Genomic DNA, 22,955 nt, shown 5'->3' with positions numbered 1-22,955 from the left:
TTGAATGGAGTCGGTGTCTTATGTTTAGCTTGAGCATACTAGCTATTTTTTCCCAGTTAACTCATTCTGCTCTTTTTCCTTCTCCCCTTCTTGGCTTCTTTTAACCTACAAAGGAAACTTCTACTCTTCACTCATACACCTTTTTCCCAACCATGAACACTTAAACATTACCGTTATACAGTACATTAGTCTTAATATTCAACATATGCCACATATACCCTTCCACTAAAATAACTTTATACAGAGCTTTGGAGCAACAAGCCAGGACAAGCACACCCACTTTGAGGAGTTCACTCAATACAACCTCTAGTCCAATAGCTTCCCACCCACCCCAGCCCTCTGGCTAGAAATCTGAGGTAGCCAGAAAGATCCCATGTACAATATGGGGAGTGGGTTAACTTTTCATGTCCTTGCTTCCAAAGACTGTTTGTAGGCAAATGTTAACAACAATTTTTTTAATTAACAATTTGGCCAAAGAAGCTTCTTTTTCTTATTTAAGCAAATGTATTAGACTTTAGTATATCACATTCTCCTGCTTTATCCAAACACCTTGTGTTCCAAAATTGAATAAAACAAGTATCTGCATTTAACCCTTCTATTTGATTTTAACTAGACTATCCTATGAAAATATTAAACGCAACAATTTTGGCCATGAAACAAACACCACAAGACAGGACATAGAACACAAAACATAATTCCTGTTGTGCCAGTAAATGCATGATACGTTGAATGCTGTTCAGTTGGCATCAGTTTTCTCTGATTATCTGAAAGACAAAAAAAACAGAGATCTACCCCTTCTGGGCAGTCAATCATCACTTAAAATATACAAATACTCTTGTTGATTTCAGGCAAAACAGAGGAATTACCCCATATTTCCTTGTATTTGTTTCATAGGCAGCCCAGGTTTCAGTGGCTTCTACCTTATCAGTTAGATAATTTGCATTAATACAGATGCTTTCTGTCTTGCTTCTGGATCCAAAGCTCTTCACAGCTTAAAGATTCTTACCTTAAAAGGGACATAATTAACTTTACCAGAATTTTGATGGCTTTTTACTACTAACTCCTGCTTTCAAACACTGAAAGAAAAGCACTTCTTATAGTGCCCCTTAGAGCCTAATAGGATTTCAATTACATAGCACTGTATACATTCTTTAGCTAATTTAACTAAATTGTTCATAATCAAATTAAATGATTGCAATCTAATAATTCCTTTGCCTGAATTTATTTACAAACATTTCACAGACACCAAGAACTTTCTTCTTTAGCATTTTACAAAGTTCAACTGCTGTTCCCTCCAGCAACTACAGAGTTAACTTGTCACTCTCCCTTAAATCACTTGCTTGTCTCCCAACAGCCACTTTTTTAAATTGAGTCAATTTAACTCACCATTCCAAGTAAGTCCTGCATATTTGAAATCCCCATGCTTAAACTTACTGACTCCTTCCTTCCACTACACCCTCAAAATTCTCCAACCTGTTTTGCAATCTTTCTGTCTGTTGCCTGCCCACTTGGGCCCGATCCTGCTTTCCTTGCTGAACCGTCCCTTCCATGGGCACCAACTTGTTCCACTACCAGTTTAGCTAGGAGGGTGGACTTCTCAAGTGGCCCTCACCCTTCCTGGTCTCTTCCCTTAAACATTCTTACTCATAAGACTACCCGAGTCCTCCCTCGTGAGGCTTGCCGCCTGGGCAGAAACGCATGGCCAATTGGCGTTTAACTATTCAATTTTCTCTTGTAGCAAACACACTGCTGTTATGGAGTATGCTGAGCACAAATGGTTACATTTTGACAAGTCCCTGAAGGACCGGTACTTGCTTAGCCAGGGCTTCCTTTTCTACCTGGAAGTCCTATCTCAAGGCCTGCAACTTGCCCTGGGCGTAGGTTTGAATTGCTGCCTGGTTCATGATCTATGCTCTTAATTGCTCAATTCTAGTTATCAAGTACACATCTCTTCCCTTTTCTCCAACTTCTCTATTGCCCAGTCCTGCTACAATTGGGGTAGATCCACCTGCCACCCTTCCCGGTCAACCAGGGTGGAGAGAGGAATGCCAAACCCCTCTCCAGTTCTCAGACTTACTGCGGCTGAGAGTGAGCACTCCTTTAATCATTCAATCCTTAACATATAACATCAACAATACCAAGCAAAGCAAACATAAAAATAACAAGGGTAAAACAAATAGATGGTGTAAATTCTGCAGGGCTCCCCCCTTCTCAATTGCTCACCAAACTGTGACAGATTTCTGTTACCAATCTATCCCTTGTGTCAGGTGATCAGGCTGACACTGCAGGACGTTGGGGGAAGATAAAGAAAACACACCATATAACTGAATTTTAAAGCTTCATTAATAAAATAATAAAACAACAATGGAGAGTGTTGGGAACGCTCCCACATCACTCAGGAAAACATTAATGCCCCAAGCCCTATGCCATTTTCATACTCACACATGTCCAGACTGGCCACGTCTGTGTATAACGTTCAGAGAATGGAGAGAGATGGACGGGAGATTATCCTGTATACAGCTTGTCCAGAATTTCCAACATGCTTTCGCTCTTGGGAGGGCTGTTCTTTTACACCCTGGAATCTCTTGCGGCGTCTCTTTCAGAGATTCCAGTCCAGGTCTACTGCCTGTGGCTTCTTCGGTGTCACCAAGCCACACCGGCTCCGGGGTCACAAAGGCACTCTGTTGGATCTCACTGGACTGTTAAGTTTTGCAAATGTAATCTCAGTTCTGTAACTTGTATTGCCTTTGGTTTGCCTCTGTCTATATTTTTTCACAGCCAGCTGGGGCCGAAAGCAGTTTTTCTTTGTACTTAGCATAATCTGCGTTGATTCTTGACCTTGAACGCAGAACAACTTTCTCTTTATCTCTGGGCCAAGCTGAAGTTCAAATTAACCCGTTCCTTTCCTCAATAGACAAATTGCTCACACTGTCAGAGGCTTTTTGGTGACTAAAAGCTCCTCTTAGATGTATGATCTTATTTAGATTGAAGGTACCTTCTAGTGGGCATTGTTTAGATGGATTTTCACGCGTGTAAAGATTCCAATACTCTAAATATCTGCAGGTTGTTGGACCATAATGTACGTACATGAAATAAGATGGGGTACCCTTAGGGGGTGAGCTGGAATGCTTAAATTGTCCCCTACCCATTTTCCAATCACACACACACAGAGGGGATGCCCTGTCCGCACTAGCGGCACATAAACTAACAATCTCTCCCTACAGGGTACTCACACAGGAGAGGCTAACGAGGATGGCCACGACCCTCCTACATCTCCCTTCAGCAAAGAGCGTTGGCTAGTCTCAGGGAGACGGCGCCGCTTACTCTGATTGCATCCAGTGAAATGATCAGACTGTCAGTAGCCCACACGGAAAGGAAAGGGGGAGGGAGGGAAGATGGGTTCACACGCTCCTAGACCCAGGTAGCTTCCTCGCCGGACGATGCCAGGCCGAGTCAGCCCACCGTGGGTCGGATCGTCTAAAGATCCACTAGTTACCGGGCTTGCATTAAAGTAGTCCTGGTCACGAGTTTTCGCTTCACAGGGTACTCTGGGCGTCTTCCGGTAACAGTCACTCACACTAGTGTATACACACATACACACACACCAAGGCCTTATTTCCAAATACCACGATGCATCTGTACCTTATGTCTGGACTCAATACCATGAGGCGGTATAACAACCCCTCTTGAGGCGGTAAAAAACCCCTCAGCACCGGTGCATACCTAATGCATTTCACTATGCATTACCTTGTTGGCCAACCCAGCAGTTTCCCAGTACTGCTATAAACTAACCTTATTGGGGCCTTTCCCCAATACCACTTTGTATCTGATCTTGCTGCACAGTCAATAAGTTCAGATGACGTGAGCCCAACAGAGACAGAAGGCCACACGGACAGTCCTCCGACGACACCCCAATAGAGATTTCAAAAGGTCTCATACCTCTCTTGTGGCGCCATGGGGTTCGAAGGGGAATGATCCGTAGCATCTGCCTGTATCTCAGTAGGCGTTGCCATCCCGGACGAGCCCCGAAATTGTCGGAGAAAAACTCAGTTCTCGCTTTTTGTTTGGGTGCAGCAAAATCAAATACTTTATTCTAACTCCAGCAATTGCAATAGAGGGAGGGAGTGCCCTAGGACACTGGGTCGCCCCAGTCCCGAACAGGTCTCTCAACAGGTAAACAATTACAGCAAGCATTTATACCTTTGTTACAGACAATAACAAGCAATAATACAGACAATAATGAGCAAGAGCTGCATTTTGTTTATACATAGGCTATCCTGCTATCTTATTTTCCTCACGTTGGGCGCCAGTCTACGTATTTAATTATCAGTGCAAGGTCGTAATAACTTCTCACACAGTTCTTTCCTACTCGCCTCACACTAACCTGGCTTCTCCAAATCTCACGTCATTAGGGTTACAGCTGGCCTAACTCTTGCTAACAGACTGACATGCATTAAGATCCCCTACAAATCCTTGTCAATTCTTTCCCTACTTCCACATATATGTGGAAAGATGTCCTGGATTAAGAAAGTCTCTCTAAGGAAGATTGATGCACTTGTTAAAACTAGTGTGATGGGATATTAGTTTAGAGACGATGAGCCAGGAAGCTGAAGGAACCCCAGAAGGGTAATGATTTTATCTAGTGCCTTCTTGTGCCACCTACAATGTATGGCTTAATGGCCAAGCTCATCTCATATTTCTTTCTTAAAAAAAAAGTCTAAACAACCATTTACCTTTCTTCAAAATAAAATCTCTTTTAGTAAGGATATTCAAATGGCTTGTGGCTTTAAGGGGATGCCACTGAGGCGGAACTGTTCTTTGAGTTTGTTTCTAATAATGAGTGGTTTTTTTTAGTTTTAAGAATCTGGGTCATTCTGGGAGATTTCTGGTGTTTTTGGATTTCACCTACTCTGTTCTAACATAAGTTGGCTGATCAGTGAGTAACTAACTGTTGCTGCTTTGCTTTCGCAGTCTGTCTGGGTAATTCATGGACTCACTCTAGGTCAGGGATTCTCAAACTGGGGGTTGGGACCCCTCAGGGGGTTGCGAGGTTCTTACATGGGGGTCATGAGCTGTCCGCCTCCAGCCCAAACCCTGCTTTGCCTCCAGCATTTATAATGGTGTTAAATATATAAAAAAGTGTTTTTAATGAATAAGGGGGGTCGCACTCAGAGACTTGCTATGTGAAAGGGGTCTCCAACCGAAAAGTCTGAGAACCCCTGCTCTAGGTAGAGCCACTCACAGGCTCTTCTAGCATGAAGGTATGGTGCTGCAAGGACAGAATGACTCAGAGTTAAGTCAATAACAACATTTTAAAAAATCAGCTGAAATATCTTTAAGAGTCTTAGTGATTCTCAGCCTCAGCTAAGGTCCTGAGGGGAAAGGCAGATCACATGGTTCTCCACTGATCTAGACTAGTGCAGTGGTCCCTATGGGATGACTGCAGCTAGCGTAGTTTAGAGCATCTTTGAACAGCCCAGAACTAGGTGGTTGAAGTGTATCTTAGAAACACCTTTTCCACTCCGCTACTACTAGCTTTCCTCAGCTGCTCTGAGCCGCGAACCTGTCTCTTGTTCTCTCAATAACCCAAGTATCTGGAACAGAAAAGAAATAGTTAACAAAATACATTACAAATTCATAGTTCCTTGGTTCTAAGCTTCCATGTTGATGCTAACACACTGAGAGTTTCATTTCAGCCATCAAAGATAATACAGGTATATCTTTCTAGTTATGACTGTTGATTACTACACCTCTACTCCGATATAATGTGACACTTTATAACACAAATTCAGATATAACGCGGTACAGCAGCGCTCCGGGACAGCGGGGCTGCGCACTCCGATGGATCAAAGCAAGTTCGATATAACGCGGTTTCACCTATAACGCAGTAAGATTTTTTGGCCCCCAAGGACAGCGTTATATTGAGGTAGAGATATATTTTCATCAGGAATGATGACAGGAAGTATTTCATTTTCAACCAGGTGCCTAAGTACAGTTAAGAAAACCAAGTATTTTTTTCTTCCAAAAGTGTTTTAGACTGAGAATTTTCAAAGTGTGTTTAGCTACAGTTGGTTTTAAATCCAGCATGTGTGTTATGTTAAAATAAACACTCTCTCTTTTTGTTAACTTCTTGTGGGTGACCTTATGCTGAAAAGTAACTTCACTGTTGACAGTTTGGGAGCCCTGCATTGTAAACTTTTTTTTGTCACCTTACATACTGCTAATGAACAGAACAATTGCTTTGCCACATGAACAACAATGAAGCTATAAAGTTGTTCCTTTAGTTGATGCAACTGTAGAGAAGCTTGTGGGACTGCTTTATATTTTGACACTGGTCACCTTCGCAGAATACGAATGTTGCTTATATAGAACACAGAAGTAGGGATTTTTCGAGAGGGACATGCACATTGCAGCAGTTTTTGAGAGAGTAAGAAAGCGTTAAACAACAAATTGTTTCCTTTTCTATTACAGTTCTGTGCAGCTATGCTGAGTAAAATGGGTGCAGCTTTCTTTAAAACTAGAGATTTCAGATGCTGCTTCATTAATATTGTTTTTTCTAAGAACTTGAAGCAAATGTGACATGAAATCACATGCAGCCTTGAAGAGAGGTATCTAACAGTGGAACAGTTTTAAAACGATAAACATTTAATGCTGATGGAAATTGTTGCAAATATCATGGTTATAGTGGTAAAGTAGATCAGTTGGGAAATATGTTTGGTTCTCATAAAGTTTCTACTTTTCAGAGTGGAGTGCTTGATTGTTGCTAATGATGCAACTGTCAAAGGTGGTACTTACTATCCAGTCACGGTGAAGAAACATTTACGTGCTCAAGAAATTGCAATGCAAAATCATCTCCCTTGTCTATATTTAGGTAAGTCCCATTACATAAATAGTAAATGGCTATTGTTAAAGGTCAGGGATTCTAGCTAGAAGACTACATTTTTAATTGGACGCCATCAACGTTCTGTCTTGACTTTAATAAGGCTTTTGATGTCTCAAACAAACAAATTCTCATAAACAAATTAGAGACATATAGCCTAGATGAACCTACTATAAGGTGAGTGCACAATTAGTTAGAAAACTGTATTCAGAGAGTAGTTATCAATGGTTCACAATCAAGCTGAAATGGTATATTAAGTGGAGTACTGCAGGGATTTGTCCTGAATCCAGTTCTGTTCATTATCTTTATAAATTATTTGAATAATGGCAGAGAGAGTACATTTATAAATGTGGATAGTACCAGATTGGGAGGGGTTGCAAGCCTTTTGGATGACAGGATTAGAATTCAAATGATCTGGACAAACTGGAGAAATGGACTGAAATAAATAGAATGAAATTCAGTAAGGAGAAATACAAAATACTACACTTGGGAAGGAACGATTGGTTGCACAAATACAAAATGAGAGTGCTCCAGAAAAGGATCTGGGGTTTACAGTGGATATTAAACTAACTATGAATCAACAATATAATACCATTGCAAAAAAAGTGAACATCATTCTGGGATGTACAGTAGAACCTCAGAGTTAGGAACACCTCAGGAATGGAGGTTGTTCATAACTCTGAAATGTTCATAACTCTGAAGAGAACTTCATTCTTTCTTTGTTATTTCAAAAGTTTACAACTGGACATTGACTTAATACAGCTTTGAAACATTACTGTGCAGAAGAAATATGCTGCTTTCCCTTAATTTTTTTAGTAGTTTAACATAGTACTGTACTGTATTTCCTTTTTTTTTTTTTTGGTCCCTGCTGCTGCCTGATTGTGTACTTCCAGTTCCAAATGAGGTGTGTGGTTGACTGGTCAGTTTGTAACTATGGTGTTTATAATTCTGAGGTTTTACTGTTTTAGCAGAAGTGTTGTAAGCAAGCCATGAAAAATAATTCTTTCACTCTACTCAGCTCTAATGAGGCTTCAGTTGGAGTATTGTGTCTAGTTCTGGGCACCACACTTTAGGAAAGATGTGGACAAATTGGAAAAGAGAGGAGAGGAACAAAAATGATTAAAGGTCTAGAAAACATGACCTATGAGGAAAGACTGAAACAAGTGGACTTATATAATCTTTTAGATGGGAGTATTTCAGTGTTGAAGAATTTATATTAAAGATATACTGCCTCACAGCAAACACATTTAGCATGCACATTTAGCACACCGATGAAGAGAAGACGGGGGATATTACATGCTAAGTCCTCAAGTACATAAAAGGTTGTTATAAAGAGGAGGTTGATAAATTGTTCTCCTTAATCACTGAGGGCAGGACAAGAAGTAATGGGCTTGAATTTTTCTGCAAGGGAGTTTTAGGTTAGACATTAGGGAAAACTTCTAACTGTAGGGAACAAATTACCTAGCAATGTTGTGGAATCTCTGTGATTGGAGGTTTTTAAGAGCAAGTTAGATGAACAGCTGTCAGGGATGGTCTAGATAATACTTAGACCTGCCTCAGTGCAGAGGACTGGACTAGATGACCTATTGAGGTTCCTTGCAGTCCTAGATTTCTAAGACTGATATACCCCCATATTTGACCTATCAAGTGTTTTGGATTTCAGACACGTTCACACATACAGTGCTTTTTGATGATGCGCTTATCTGTTGGTTCCTTTTATAAAGGTAGTAAAGTGAACTAAAGACCCAGAGGAATGGGTTCTTTCATTTTACTACCTGTATAATAGAACAAAACAAAATAGGCCAGTGGGGAAAAGTTGTGTGCACACATCAACAGTAATTCAAGTAATATGTAAAAGACAGGAACTGAAGTCATTTTGTTGTTTTATTATTTCTGTTGAAAGGTTCTCTTAGAAAGTTATTTACATTTTTTGAAATACTCCCATCTAAAAAAAAATAAAAACTCAAACTTCATCTATAGTTTCTGTTAATACCTTTTTACAATTTGACATTTTTCTTTTAGTATATTCCATCTCAGTGCGTTTTACTCTGTTTGTCTAATCAGTCAAAAAAGTCAATGGTTGAGTAAATAATTTTTTTAATTTTTGGCATGCTTAGACATTATTTTATTAAATAAGCAAATGTGTGTGCTAAATGTGCTTGCTGTGGTATAGGTAGTATATTTTTAATATAAATTACTCAGTTTAAATTTTTAATAAACAGTATTTGGCTTGTGAACTTTTACTATGAGAACGAATGGGTTGCCAGTGAGCAATTCTGTGTGATCCTATTCTTTGAAATCAAAGGTATGCTCTTCTGTGATTTATTGAGTTATAAACAAAGCATTAGGCTCTTGCAACCACTCATGAAGTGAGGGGTTAAGCAGTGCCTTCCTTAGACTGTCTTTCCTTATATATTGTTTTAATTAACTGTAGTTTTAATTTCTGCAGCTACAGTGAATGATACTAGATTGTATATATTTAGGAAGGAAGTAAGTTTATCCTGGAACACAGAAAAGTTAATTTTTAATTTCCAGTTTTAAGGCCTATTAGGGAGTGTCTTTTAAAACAAACAGGTGTTTGTCAGATGAGTTTTAAAAGTTTTGTAAAGCCAAATGTAATTACATCCTTAAATGCAGCTACCATTAGTTTACCTAAAAATGTTTGGTATGCATAACAGCTTCTCATTTGTGGTCATCAATTTTCCTTTAGCAAGTGGAAGCCTGGCCTGTTTTTCATGATTAGTATGTTGAGTATAAATTTTTACAAACAGGTGACATTTCAAGTAATTTTTAAATAATATGAAATAATATCTCTGTTTAAAATTGTACAGAGATAAATTGTATGTAAATCTATTTTTCATTCCACTTGACTTAGTTGACTCAGGAGGAGCAAACTTACCCCGCCAAGCAGAAGTATTTCCAGATCGAGATCACTTTGGTCGCATTTTTTATAATCAAGCACTCATGTCCTCACAAAGAATTCCACAGGTAACTTTTTTAAAGCAAAAATTGCTATCTGCTCTGCACGCCTGCTTCTTCTGTCTGGGTTTACGGCTCATCCAGCACCTCAGGTTTTTGGCAGCTTAAAGTTTTGCTGACCTGATGCTTAGTGTGGGGATTTGGAGGCATTGTAAACACCATTACTGTTCACAGAATGGTATTATGATTTACAAATAGGCTGTCTTTCTTCTCAGCCTCAAGGTTAGTGATATGACTTAGCTGCTCCTGGAGTGGGAGAAAAAGAGAAATTGTCGCTTTAGGATATTATTTGCAACAATTGATTGCTTTGAATCATTGCTTGAGAGATGAGGACCCCTATGCATGATGGTGATGCATATTTAGCTAAGTGGGGTAGGGGTGTGGGTATATGTGTGTGTGTGTATATATATATTTAATATTATATATATATATATAATTTTTGTACTGCTGTTAACAGAAGTCATTTTCTAATGTATTAATGATTGATAGAATTACTGTTAGTCATAATGTCTCAATTTGAAATGTTTTGGGGGTCTTCATGTTTTAGATAGTGATATCACTGGTAACATGAGCACTTAATTCTCTGTATTCATTGCTGCATTCAATATATTGATATCTAGGCTGGAAGGAGGATTAACAAACTTGGCAGAATAGCTCACCTAATTAGAAAAACTGTACTCATGGAAATGACAACTGGAATCTTGGGCATATTAGAGGAGTGTAGGGTTTGCTAATTTTTTGCTTTCTGTGGATATTGTTACTAGGTCTTTTTTTCAGGATCCTATTTTTGGTATATTTTTATTTTGAACCTGGTTTATTCGAATAAATTTTACAGTAGAAAGCACATGGGTTTTTCTCCTTTCTTTGTTTGGCTGAGGCTATGCCTTCTAATCTAGAGGGACAACTTGGTCCAGCTGAAGCCATTTCTGTTTGGATTCTGAGAGAGACAGAGAGAGACTGACTGACTGTTCTGATGCAGGTGAGGAAGTTGGAAAAGAGCATTTCCTTCTGGCCGGTGGCAGGAAGCAGCCAAAAGTACAATGTTACATTTGCTATTTTCTCTGCTTAACAGTCAGTGTCTCTTTTTATTATGATAAAATAAAAAAAACTTATTTCCCTTTGTAAAACTGGAATACAATTTCCTTGAGAATAGTAAGTTCTTCTCTTATTGAAGATGAGGCCTAGTCCAGCCTTCAGTTCCAGCAGGCATGCGAGTGGGCACAAAGCTGATGAACCTGAAGCTTGGCTATGATTTACAATGAAATTAGACCATAGATAGGAAAAATTTGATTCATTTAAATTTAATTCTTGTTTTAACTTCAGGGTCTGAGAACCTATGAAAAACAATTCTTACATAATATTAGGGGGGGAAATTATGAATCACACTATTCTCTTGTGAACCCATTTCAAACTGAACTTGGAAGATCTCATTCAGCTCTACTATGGCATATTGAGGAATGTCGCCAACTGCTAGTATTGCTTTTAGTAAGTTCTGCTTTCTACTATTTTAGCTTTATTCTTCCTCAGTACTCCTACATATGATTGTTACTGAATGCCTCCTCTATGGAAAACAGGGCAGAGGCAGCCTCTGGCACCCTTTTCTGCTAGGTATAATTGGTGTCCCACCAGTTCAGTGGAATAACATGAGTCAACAGATAGTTACATTGCTATGGTGCTGAATCAGTGAGTGATTTGTTTGGAAGGAGTTTTAACTAACTTTATTCTCCTCATGGGTTCCTTGTAGTTCTTGAAAGAGACTAGAAGGCTTTAGGGAGCATAGAAAGAATTAGCAGCCAGGCGGGAGACTGAGAATGCTGTGGAAGTGGTTCCATCCTGTGTAGATGGAGTACTTTGTGTTAAGCTGTGTGTACACTACAGGTGCTATAGTGACATAGCTATGACAACGTAGTTATGCCACAGTAATGCCATAATGTAGACACAGACTATGGCGATGGAAGGAGTTTTTTCGTCGCTATAGGAACTCTGCCTCCTCATGAAGCATTCTTCCATTCCCCTACTTGCTTCTTCATCAGGCATTAGGTGCTCAGGGGTGTGGATCTTTCACACACCTGAGTGTTAAAGCTATGTCGATTTAAGTTGTAAGTGTAGACCAGACCTCAATCAGTAGAAGCCTAGATAATTAGCACCAAAGTGATTCCAGTCATTATCCAGCAAAGGGATTGTAGTGTGAAGGTAGTGACTCAAAACAGGAAAGTTCAAAGCAAGAAAAACCGGGCTGGAGAAATCTTGATTTTTTTAGCAGGGTCCCTGCTTGTAAAGCATTTTTTTTTTAAATCATGTTCAGTATTTTCCTTAATACTCTGAAGTAATCAAATGTCTAACACTTAAACACATTCAAAATATAATACATTTATAGTGCTATAGTTTTCATCATTTGACCATTATATGGCATCAAAATAGAGGAAATATATTGGGTTTTATATAAGCAAAACACTGACTGCAGGAAAGAAATTACTTTTGGTCAAAACATATCTATCCCTCAGTTTAATATGGCAACAGTGGTAGTTTTCTGAAAGCATTTACAGAGGAAAAGAAAAGTGGAAAACATTTTTACTATAGCTCTTATTAGTTAAGGCTTGTTTTAGATTCTCAATCAAGATCTCTTTGCTTTCCCTGAAAGTTTTTGTTTTTAATCCTTATTTCCAAGGGCAGTTATTTGTGTTTTGAAAATCTATTAATGCATAGCAGTGACTTAGATTATCTTTCTTGTCTGACAAGATGTTTTCTTAGACTTATATTGAGAAAATGTGGTGCTAGATTATTTTTGTTCTTTCTGTTAATCATTTTGACATGGGAGATAATTGTTCTTGGCTTGCTGCAGAAAATCTGTTGTGTTCCGCAGCAAAAGACTGTTGCTGCAACTGGAGTTTAATCTAATTGGGCAACACTAGAAAAGAATCTTATTCTACTTGACTATTCTTATTTCTCTTCTACTGAAATGAATCTAGAGTGGGTACCAACCTTGATTATACTCCGTTACTAATTAAGATAGAATTTATTTTTGAACGTGTTTTCCACTCTGAGTGCTACTTTCAGCAACCTTGTTTTTTTTTTTCCATTTAAACAAAAAGCAGCTGTGAAATAATATACTTTAAAATTTCCTAACAAAGCACTTTGACCAACTAAACTTGTGGTTCTCTCTCAATTTACTGTGATTAGACAGACAAAACTGTTTCTCTTGGGCAAGAAAGAGCATCCTCAAAAACAACTTTTTAGCTCACATATTGCCTTCGCTTTCTATAACACTAGTGTCACAGTAGAACTCAAACGCTTCTCTTTCTAGATTCGTAGATTTTTAAGTGTAGAAGGTTCTACTATGATCAGGGCCAGCCCTTGACCAAATGGTGTCCCAGGTGAGAGCATCTTCAGCACCTCCTCCATTTGTTAAACTTTTGACTACATTATTTTTTATTGCATTTGTAGCCCATTTCATGACTTTGATGCTTGATTTGCATGCATGAGTTATCCCTGTCTTATAAAACGACAAATTTGCACGCTAGGATCTGTAAATCTGTATTTATTCATGCCATATATAAGCAAATAAAAAAATTGTTTCCTCTAAGCTTATAGAAACTTGAATTTTAAGAATAATTGAAATATACTAACATCAAGAAATTGAACTATACACCAATGTTGGGTGGACCAGTATTAAATGGTGTTACAATAGGTGACAACCTTAGATTCAGCAAATAATCCTGTGGCACCTTATAGACTAAAAGACGTTTTGGAGCATGAGCTTTCGTGGGTGAATACCCACTTCGTCAGATCCATGTAGTGGAAATTTCCAGGGGCAGGTATATATATGCAGGCAAGCTAGAGATAATGAGGTAGTTCAATCAGGGAGGATGAGGCCCTGTTCTAGCAGTTGGGATGTGAAAACCAAGGGAGGAGAAACTGGTTTTGTAATTGGCAAGCCATTCACAGTCTTTGTTTAAACCTGAGCTGATGGTGTCAAATTTGCAGATGAACTGAAGCTCAGCAGTTTCTCTTTGAAGTCTGGTCCTGAAGTTTTTTTGCTGCAGGATGGCCACCTTAAGGTCTGCTATAGTGTGGCCAGGGAGGTTGAAGTGTTCTCCTACAGGTTTTTGTATATTGCCATTCCTAATATCTGATTTGTGTCTGTTTATCCTTTTCCGTAGTGACTGTCCAGTTTGTACATAGCAGAGGGGCATTGCTGGCATGTTAGAATGTTAACCCTAATCTTTTAGTTCAAAAGGTTGCTTTTCTCACCTTCGCTATCACAAACTGAAGTACATCATCAGAGAGATCCAAAGACTGACTAGTGGCATTTTCAGGCGATAAAATAGCAAGTGATGTCACTCGTTGGCCAGCATCGATCGAAAATATTTTTTAATGAGCTGAGCTTCAAAAACCTGCACTCACCACTCCCAACTGTGACCAGCAGCATGAGAAGAATCCTCAAAGCTATCCAGGAACAGTGGATTAGGAAAAGTGTCCTTCAGCTCTGCATGATGAATGAGTTGGAGAAGTTGGAGGGGAGAGTGCTTGCCATGTGGCAATGTGATGGATGTTGTCCAATTTGATATAGAGGTCTTTATCAATGACATCTGAAGACTTCCCAGGTTTCAGTGTCTGGTGAAGGTCTGTACAATTGCTAAAGAGTATTTTTCTGTACGCTGAAAGCTTACTAAGGTCATACAAACCCCCTTGGTCTTTTTGTGCTGCTTCATTTGTCCGAAACTTTCTTTGATGGGCACTGGAGCAGTGTCAATGATTGAGCAAAAAAAAGCTCCCTCTTGAATTTTTTTTCTTAGCTTCCCAATACCTCATCTTTGCCCTTGAACCAAACTGTCTCTTCTTCCAATGAATATGAGTTTCCTTGAAGACAGGCTCAACTCCTAAGTTTTCCACCATTTCTTTCTCAGCAGTTATGGCATCTTCAAATCTGTGGTCTCTGTAAGCCTCAGCGAAATCAAGGCAGCTTCTCATAGTAGCAGTCTCAATGTCCATCGTCCGAGTTTGTAATGCCTTGCTTACAATGTTTCCTGTAACAAGATATTGTGCTAAATCACACTGAGATTAGGAATTTGAAGTCAGTGATCTGGTTTGCCAGGCTTTGCACCTTGTGTCAGATTCTGGCCTGGCGATTGCGCCAGTTTCATCAGGACATCATAAACCTCAGTCACTTGGTAGCTCGCTGGCCTTATGTTGTCAATGCAGCTTTCCCAGCAAGTATCATTTAGTTGCTTTGCGGTCAGATTTGTAATATTGTCCATGAGGATCTTTCACCTGATTGTTGATGCTGAAAACAGGACATATATCCTTTTGTAGTAGTCTGAAGAGAGATACTGAATCTAAAGAAGATGCATTTGACACAACCAGATTGAGGGAATGGCAGCCACAATATATGAAGAAAACTCTTGGATTCAGCACAAGGATTCTTACCTGGATACCAGTGTTTCTTCCCTTCATGTTCACACTGTTGTTGTAGCCTTTGGCTGTAGCTTTTATTTTGTTTTCATTCAAAATGTTTATAAATAATTCTATTAAGCCTTTTCCAGTAGAATTGTCCACTGACCTTATGGCAAGGAAGGTGCTTGATAACATAAGGTCAATCAATTAGATTTGAATTGTTTTCTTGCAGTAATGGTCCATAGCTTCTTTACAAACTACTTGACATAGGTGCTCACACATAACATCTTATTTCCCAAGGAGCTCTACCAAACTAAGGAAATTAGTGAGATGTTCAGCCTGGTCTGTGTTCTGTTTCAGATATTTTCCCATCAAATTTGCCCCTTGCTGCAAACAAACTAGATTGCAGTTGAGCTTTTCTCTTCCTACATTGAGCTCCTGAAGGCATCTTTTATTTTCTTTAGGGGAAGACAGACAGTATTAGGGAGAGCAAAAGTCTTATGTGGTAAGCATGGCAAAAAAAGTAATAGTATTGCTTTCATGTTGTTGCCTAGATAGGAGTTCGATGGATATCTCTGGCATCTTGTTTAAATATATTCTTTATTAATCACTACTTACATTTTTCAAGTCTTAAAACACAAGTACACTTTCACAGTTATACAATAAAACAAGGTTTGCAATATTGCTGCTAGGCTCTCACTTCACTTCAGTTTGTTCTTATATCTCACTAACTGAGTGGCGATGCCCCTGCCCCTTATATACCTGCGAGGGCATGACTGACAACATTCTAGGAGATCTGAGGAAAATGTAGTTCTCAGATCATCTGGAAGGTTCCATGAGATTCTACAAAGGAATACGAACAGTTAACTAGCTCTATAGTCTAGCGATTTGGAGATCTGTTTTACTTTGGATCCCAGAATTTTGAAATCCCATATTTATGTTGAAAAACGATTAACACAACTTGTATATCAAACACAACAACATCATAAAAAATAAAATTTGTCATTTTGAAAAAAAAAAAAAAAAAAGCCCCGGGCAGGGGGAGATATGGGCGGGGGGAGCGACCATCATAAATGGTACTCTTAAGGAGTCGTCCTTTAGGCTTGTGGATACCTGATGACGTCTGATAAAATGTGTAAGAGAAAGTCCCATTGATTCATCACTCTGTCCTGGCTGTAATTTGGTGCACAGATGCCAGCTGCTGAAAAAGCTCCTTTTGACTCCATGCTAGGAGGTGTAATGGCATCATTCAGTCCTGTTTCAGGTGCAGGTGAAGCCCCCGACCATCTGTTTTTGAAGAGTGCATTTGCTTTTTAATAGCAGCCAGTGGCAGATTAGCTACAGGGCCCATGCCGGGCGGGCAGGGTGGAGGAAGCCCCCGTGCTCCCCCCCAGCTTCACTCCCCGACAGTAGTGCCAGGCAGGGCAGCCCCCACACTCCCCAAACACACTCCCTGGTAGAAGCTGGGGGGCAGCAGGGGAAGCCCCCAGTGCCCCCTATCCCAGGCAGAAGCCAGCGGATGGCAGGGGAAGCCCCTGTGTCTGACCCCGTTCTTCGGCAGAAAAATTAAAATTTGTCTTGAGCCTGGTCCCTTGCAGAAGCGCGGTGGTGGTAGTGGTGGTGGTGAGGTTGCAGGGGAAGCCCCAGCACCAGAACCCCTGCTGTGGCTCGAGGACTAGAGGAGCTCTTGCTACCTGTTGCTGCCTCAGGGCTGAGGGAGCTTTCACACCCTGCTGGGGTTGTGGCAGGAGGACAGAGCTTCTCTGATCTTGGGGCTGCAGTGCGGGGTAGTGGGGGCCAGAAAGTAGCAAACAAGTTGCAGGGCTGCTGGTGGGGGGACAGTAAGGGGGGGGACCCTGGGTGGAATGAGGCAAAGCCCCGGGGAAGGGGCAGAAAGAGGTGGGGCTGTGGGTGGGGCCACAGGCAGAGAGGGCAGAACAGGGGCAGGACCACTGGTGGAATGGATTGCGAGGGGCCCCCGCTACTTGCTCTGGCCAGGAGCCCCAGGAATCAGTAATCCACTGCTGATAGCAGCCATTAAGTTATTGCCAATGTGTAACAGTGGAAGATTGTGTGTTTTCACTTTTTATTAATATTATCCCAATCTCTTTTTGTGGTTCAAACTGTATTTTCAGTAGGTGTGAGAGCAAATAATAATACATTAGACAATGGTATGCTTTGCACTCCCTGGCATTTCTGTGCCTGCATCAGTGTGCCTCGAAAGGATTTACTTTCTTGTGAATCCTTCTTGAAACTGGAGCTGAGAGAAAATTTCACTCTAGTATCACAGGCTGCTTCACTGGTTTTTTTTATATATATATATACATTTGGTTTTGGATTTATAACAATCCACCCCTCACTGTGGTATCTGGGAAAAAGCCAGTTCTTTTAAAAATGCCACTAAATTAACTGTATGTGGTGTAATAATAAGTAGACTTTACCTCACCATTAGAAATAAACATGACACTAATACCATATCAGGCAAAAGCCTGAGAAAAGAGGTGTGCTTTATGTTTTGTTACTAAGGTCAACAAACGTAGGCTTTGTTGGTAGACCCCTTGGAGGAGCAAATTAATTCTCACTGAAATTGAGGCACCTCCTCTGAAAATGTCCTGCCTTCAGTCCTCAGACACTTAAACCTAGGGACTTTGTGCTTTGTGTATATCAGCTGATCTCAGCTTTTGACTTCAGTGGAGCTATGCTGATTTTCACCAGCTGAGGATTTGGTTTAAATAATGGGGAAGCCCTCAGATGCTAGGACTATGTGGGTAAGAAACATACCTACAGAGATTCCATGTAGTTTCCAAAGAAATGCTAAAAAAAAAAAACAGAAAAAGGTCTTATCTGTCTGCATAGACGTTAGTGATCTCATGTCACTTCTAGTGAGCGTTTGACAAAATCTGCACAATAGAGATTAGTGTACAGGTGCCTTTGAATTTCAAAGAGTTTAGACTGATTTGATAATCTATATTGCTGTTTTTCCTTCAGATAGCAGTAGTAATGGGATCCTGTACAGCAGGAGGAGCATATGTACCTGCAATGGCTGATGAAAGTATAATAGTTGGCAAGCAGGGAACAATTTTCTTGGGAGGACCTCCATTGGTAAGTAGACACATCTTTTTAGCAACATAATTTAAAACAATTTCTGCCTTTGCGTGTCTGCAAATTGTACAGCTGTACAAGTAACTCAGCCTTTCTCTATGACCAGTTTTGCTCCAAGAAATGAGTAACTATTAATTATTAAGATTACTTTTGACTTTTAAAAATTTAAAATCAAACCTTTTCTTTCTCATACTTATCTGCAGTAGCAGTATAACAAGTATATTAATGAGATCACATTAAGCTTTTCATAAGAGAGAAGCAAACTATCCTGGCAAAAGCGCTTTTTGCCAATATAATTGCATCTATTCTAGGGCTTATTCTGACATAGCAATGTTGGTTAATAAAACAAAAAATAAAAAAAATCACACCCCTAACTGACATAGTTTTGCTGGTATGAATTTTAAGTGTAGGCCAAGCCTTAGGCAGGCAATTCTACTTTAAATTAACTACAGGATGCAATTTAGAAAAAAAGTTAAGATGTGCTATTTGCTGAATGTTAACTGTTAAAAAATCAGTAGAATACAATTAATTAAATAAGGAATTAGGTAGACTCCCCACTTTACAAGAAGCACTGGAAATAGATGACATGCTAAAAACAATAGATAAAATCTTGTCTCCATCAAAGTCAGTGGGACTTTTGCCATGAACTTCAAGGGGGCCAGGATTTAATGTGTAGGACCTTTTAGAACTGAGGGCTTGTCTACATGGGGAAGTTGAGCAGAATAGGTGTTCCATTTGGATGCTGTATTTCAGAATAAAAGTGACTTCATTCTGGAATAATTTGCGTGCTCACAAAGCACATTAATGATTCTGGAATAGTTTATTCCACAATAAACTATATTGTTAAACGCAGTGATGTGATGCAGCACTATACTCTGCTGCGAGATGGTGGAGTGTTTTGGGAACAATCTGAGGGGCTACAGTTTCCTAAAATTAGAAGACACCAAATATCTCTCAAAAGTGCTTGTATGAATGGGGAAATCAGATGTTAACTCTATTGCTGATTACATCACACTACCCAATTCCTAGGTATACAGCGATGGAGGACTCTGGTGAGGGAGTTTGCTTGGGTCAGCCAGTTAGGTCACAGGGAACATATAGCAATATCATTTCTAAGTATAGCTAGATGGAAACAAGATTTATTTTTTTTAAGGAAAATTTTTCACCGATCAGTTGTGCATGATTCCATAACTTTTCTCCTGCCAGTGTAAAATTCTGCTACTGGCCATTTTTTCACATTCTATTTTTATTTGAATGGCATTGTTCTTATTCCCACTGTCCACCCTGACATTTGAAGCCATTCCCTTCACCTTAGTTTTATTTAGTCCTATTAATCAGGTACTTCAGCATTTTGTAAATTTACTTGACTCCATTTATGGGTAAGTTTATAACTTCTGTGGGGTTCAAAAATAAGCATATATAGTTATTAAACATAGTTCTTTGTGAACTTGATAGTTGCTGAACATTAACAATTCTTTCCAAACCTGTCAGCAGAAACATAATTGAAATGTGTGGGTGGGAGGGAAATGAAGCACAAAATCATGTTGGTGTTTAGCCTGGGAAAGTATTTTCTGTGTTTTTATTTCAATGGAGATTTTCCAGTTTGAAGAAAAGAACAAAGGAATCAACATAAACAAATGTAATAAACGGTAGCAAGTCCTGAATGACGAAACTGTGCCATTTAGTGCTAATTGATTTGTTGTTCATTTCCTTTTAGAATTTCTCAGGCACTAATTATGTCATTTAAAATGCATTAATCCAGTCTTTTTTTCCTTTTTCTACCTTATGTTAATCCTGTTCACCAGAGTGGTAGCTTATTGATTATATGTAAACTGAGAATTTTCCTCAGATTAAGGACTTTTATGGACACTTATTTTATCTATCTTAGTTAGAAAGATGATTGGGATTTTCTTATGGACAATGGCATAAATGTGAACAGACATGTTACTTGAAAACAGAAATGTCAGCAAGACCTGATGATTCTTTCCAGATACTCCATGTAACCTTTTATTGAGGGAAAAAGCTTAGTGGGATTAAAAAGAATTAGACATTTATGTGTCTAGAGATAACATCCATAATTATATTAGGAAGGATAAATTACTTCAGGGCATAAGCCACCACTGTTTAATGGAAGTGATCAAGAAGCTTCTCTTATTGTCAGGTTATCCCGTAACTATCTACTGGGAGGTTTGTTGCATCTTCCTTCGATGCATCTGGCACTGACCACTGTCAGAGACAACATTCTGGACTACATGGATCACTTTTTGATATAGCATGGCAATTTCTATGTTTGTATTGAATTAACAATTACATTATAATATATAAAATTCAGGTCCAAAATCTTTTATTTTCTTTTTTCACACTCTAGCTTTCCATAATGATCAGTATAATTATAAATACCTAAATGAACTAAACACTTCCTTAAAACATTAAGTTTTAGATTATTCTCAGCCCCTTCTATGTCAGATGGTCTGCACAGTGGGCTGTTCTTCATCTCCATGGCAACTAGGGCACACCAAATCTTTACTCTGAGCCTGTGCTTAGGACTACCCCTCAGAAAGAACTGTCCAGAATTCTCTGCCTCTAAGCAGCATACATGGTAGACTCTAAGTCTCTCTTTGGAGTGGACCTTTGACAATATTTGTAAAATACTTTTAACTAATTCTCTGTTTCTTTTTTGACTTTGAGGGTCATCTCAAAATTGCTAAACTAAAAACGTGTATCTTTTGGCTTTCTGAGGAGGATTTGAAGGACAGCACCTCCCCTCCCCTCCCCTCCCATTCACAAAAAACAAATGGGTTGTAGGGAAACCTTCTCCCGGCTGGCGTGTGCAAGGTACATGCTTAGGTGGTCAAGCGGGCCACAGAGATACTAACTCCCAGCCGCCATGTGGGTGAGGTCGATGACAAGACAGGCAGGCTACAGGGAACCAGGCTCCCAGCCAGAGAATGAGCAAGGTCCATGGCAAGAGTCAGGCAGGTTACAGGGAATGTCCTTTTACTGAGATCATGCCAGAAACAGTAGTATAGAGACAGGTGTCTGATTTTTGGAGCCCTCCTGAATTTTGGGGAAAGCAAGATCCCCGACAGCAACCAAGAGTAAAAGATTCCTGCCCACAGCCAGCGCCAGCAAGGTCTGTGATCAGATGGTTGAAAAGGTCATAAGCATCCCCCCTTCCAACAAACCATTTTACCTGCAAGGCCTCCACTGCTATGATGGGGCCTTTCTGATACTGATGAGTTATTTGTCACCAGTGACTCTGGCTCACTTCTCATTCTGTGCGGATGGTCCCCAGTCAGTCCAGACCCAGCAGTAGGGAGCATGGGGCTAAATGATTCAGATCTCCTTCCCTAGGAGATGTACCTACCTCCTTTCCCCTTCCAGGCTCCAGGGGTCCTGTAGAAGACCATAAAGGCTCAGGTCCTCAAAGGTATTAAGGTTCCTAACTTACTGAAATCAGTAGAGGTTAGGAGCGTAAACACCTTGGAGGATCTGGGCCAAAGTGCTACTACTGAAAAGGAGAGCCTGCAGACAAATATCTTGTATTCTCCATAGGGAGATGTACAAGATATTTGTCTGCAGGCTCTCTTTTCAGTCTCCCTGGTAACATGCTCTTCCCCTCACAGGGTTTGGCCCAGGGACTGGTGAAGGAAATTGCCCTCAAAAGGGGCAACGTAAAGTCTTAAAACCTCTCCTGTGAGATTCTGCCCTTTAGATTCTGCCCTTTAGATCCTCTAAAGAGGAGAACTTTGTAAAGCTGAGGCTTTCAATGAGATAGCTCAGACTCTCAGCTAAACTTCCCAGAATTAAGCCTCTTGGAGACCTACTGAAAATATGATTGGGGAGAGTCGCCCAGAAATACTTTAGTTTTTGCTATAGTAAGAAGTATTTTCTATACAGAACTCTCCTTTTTTGGACTCATAAATTCTACATGATTTATTCGCAAATGCCGTATGATCCCTCCTTCAAGTGAAAGTCTAACCTTATCTGACAACCTTCTCGTCACGGTAACAGATCGATATATATTTTAGCAAACAGCATAGAACCTTTTTCACCATGAGACTCCATGACTCCAACCTCACAGCAGGAATGAACTTTACTTAGAGGTAACCCTCAGGAAAATACATTTCAAAGGGTGCCTGGACTATAAAGGGAGGGGCAAAACCACCTCAAGGTCTCTCTCTCTCTCTCTCTCTCTCTCTCTCTCCTCTCTCTCACCCCCACCTAAGTAGACAAAGGAAGTAGCCATTTGACTTTGGGAGAGATCCTGACCTGAAATTTGTTCAGTCCTGTTGCTGTGAGCATGTGGTAATTGATCTTGAACCAAGTCTAGTTTAAGTTTTAGCATTAGAAAGCATTTTATCTTGTAATCATTTCTGACTTTAATGCCTTGTACTTGTAGTCACTTAAAATCTCTTTGTAGTTAAATAAACTTGGTTTATTCTTTAATCAAACTAATCCAGTTTTACATTCAAACTTTAAATTAGCAAACTGTTGGATATTGTTCTCTCACAGGAGCAATGGTCCTACAATATCAGGACTGTTCAGGAAGGGGCTGGACAGTGCAGAAGACACATTTTGAGGGACAATTTGGGACTGG

The 22,955-nt window shown here is 39.8% G+C and overlaps 1 protein-coding gene across 6 annotated transcripts in view; it reads left to right on the top strand.

The window, feature by feature from the left end:
* Positions 1-22,955, top strand: part of MCCC2 (methylcrotonyl-CoA carboxylase subunit 2) — an 84,981-nt gene that overhangs the window by 20,422 nt on the left and 41,604 nt on the right. For all 6 annotated transcript variants that reach the window (XR_007773341.1, XR_007773339.1, XM_050945268.1 and 3 more), the window contains 3 exons: positions 6,744-6,871; positions 9,756-9,868; positions 18,242-18,355. Coding sequence is in view for 4 of the 6 variants with exons in the window: in XM_050945268.1 (XP_050801225.1) it covers positions 6,744-6,871; positions 9,756-9,868; positions 18,242-18,355 (355 nt within the window). In the remaining 2 variants the exon portion in view is untranslated. The remainder of the gene's footprint in view (positions 1-6,743; positions 6,872-9,755; positions 9,869-18,241; positions 18,356-22,955) is intronic.

Source organism: Gopherus flavomarginatus, chromosome 3 (genome assembly GCF_025201925.1).
Source record: "Gopherus flavomarginatus isolate rGopFla2 chromosome 3, rGopFla2.mat.asm, whole genome shotgun sequence".
In the NCBI taxonomy this organism is placed as follows: domain Eukaryota; kingdom Metazoa; phylum Chordata; order Testudines; family Testudinidae; genus Gopherus; species Gopherus flavomarginatus.
The sequence above is the reverse complement of the archived record's forward strand: the minus strand, read 5'-3'. Positions and strand labels throughout refer to the sequence as shown.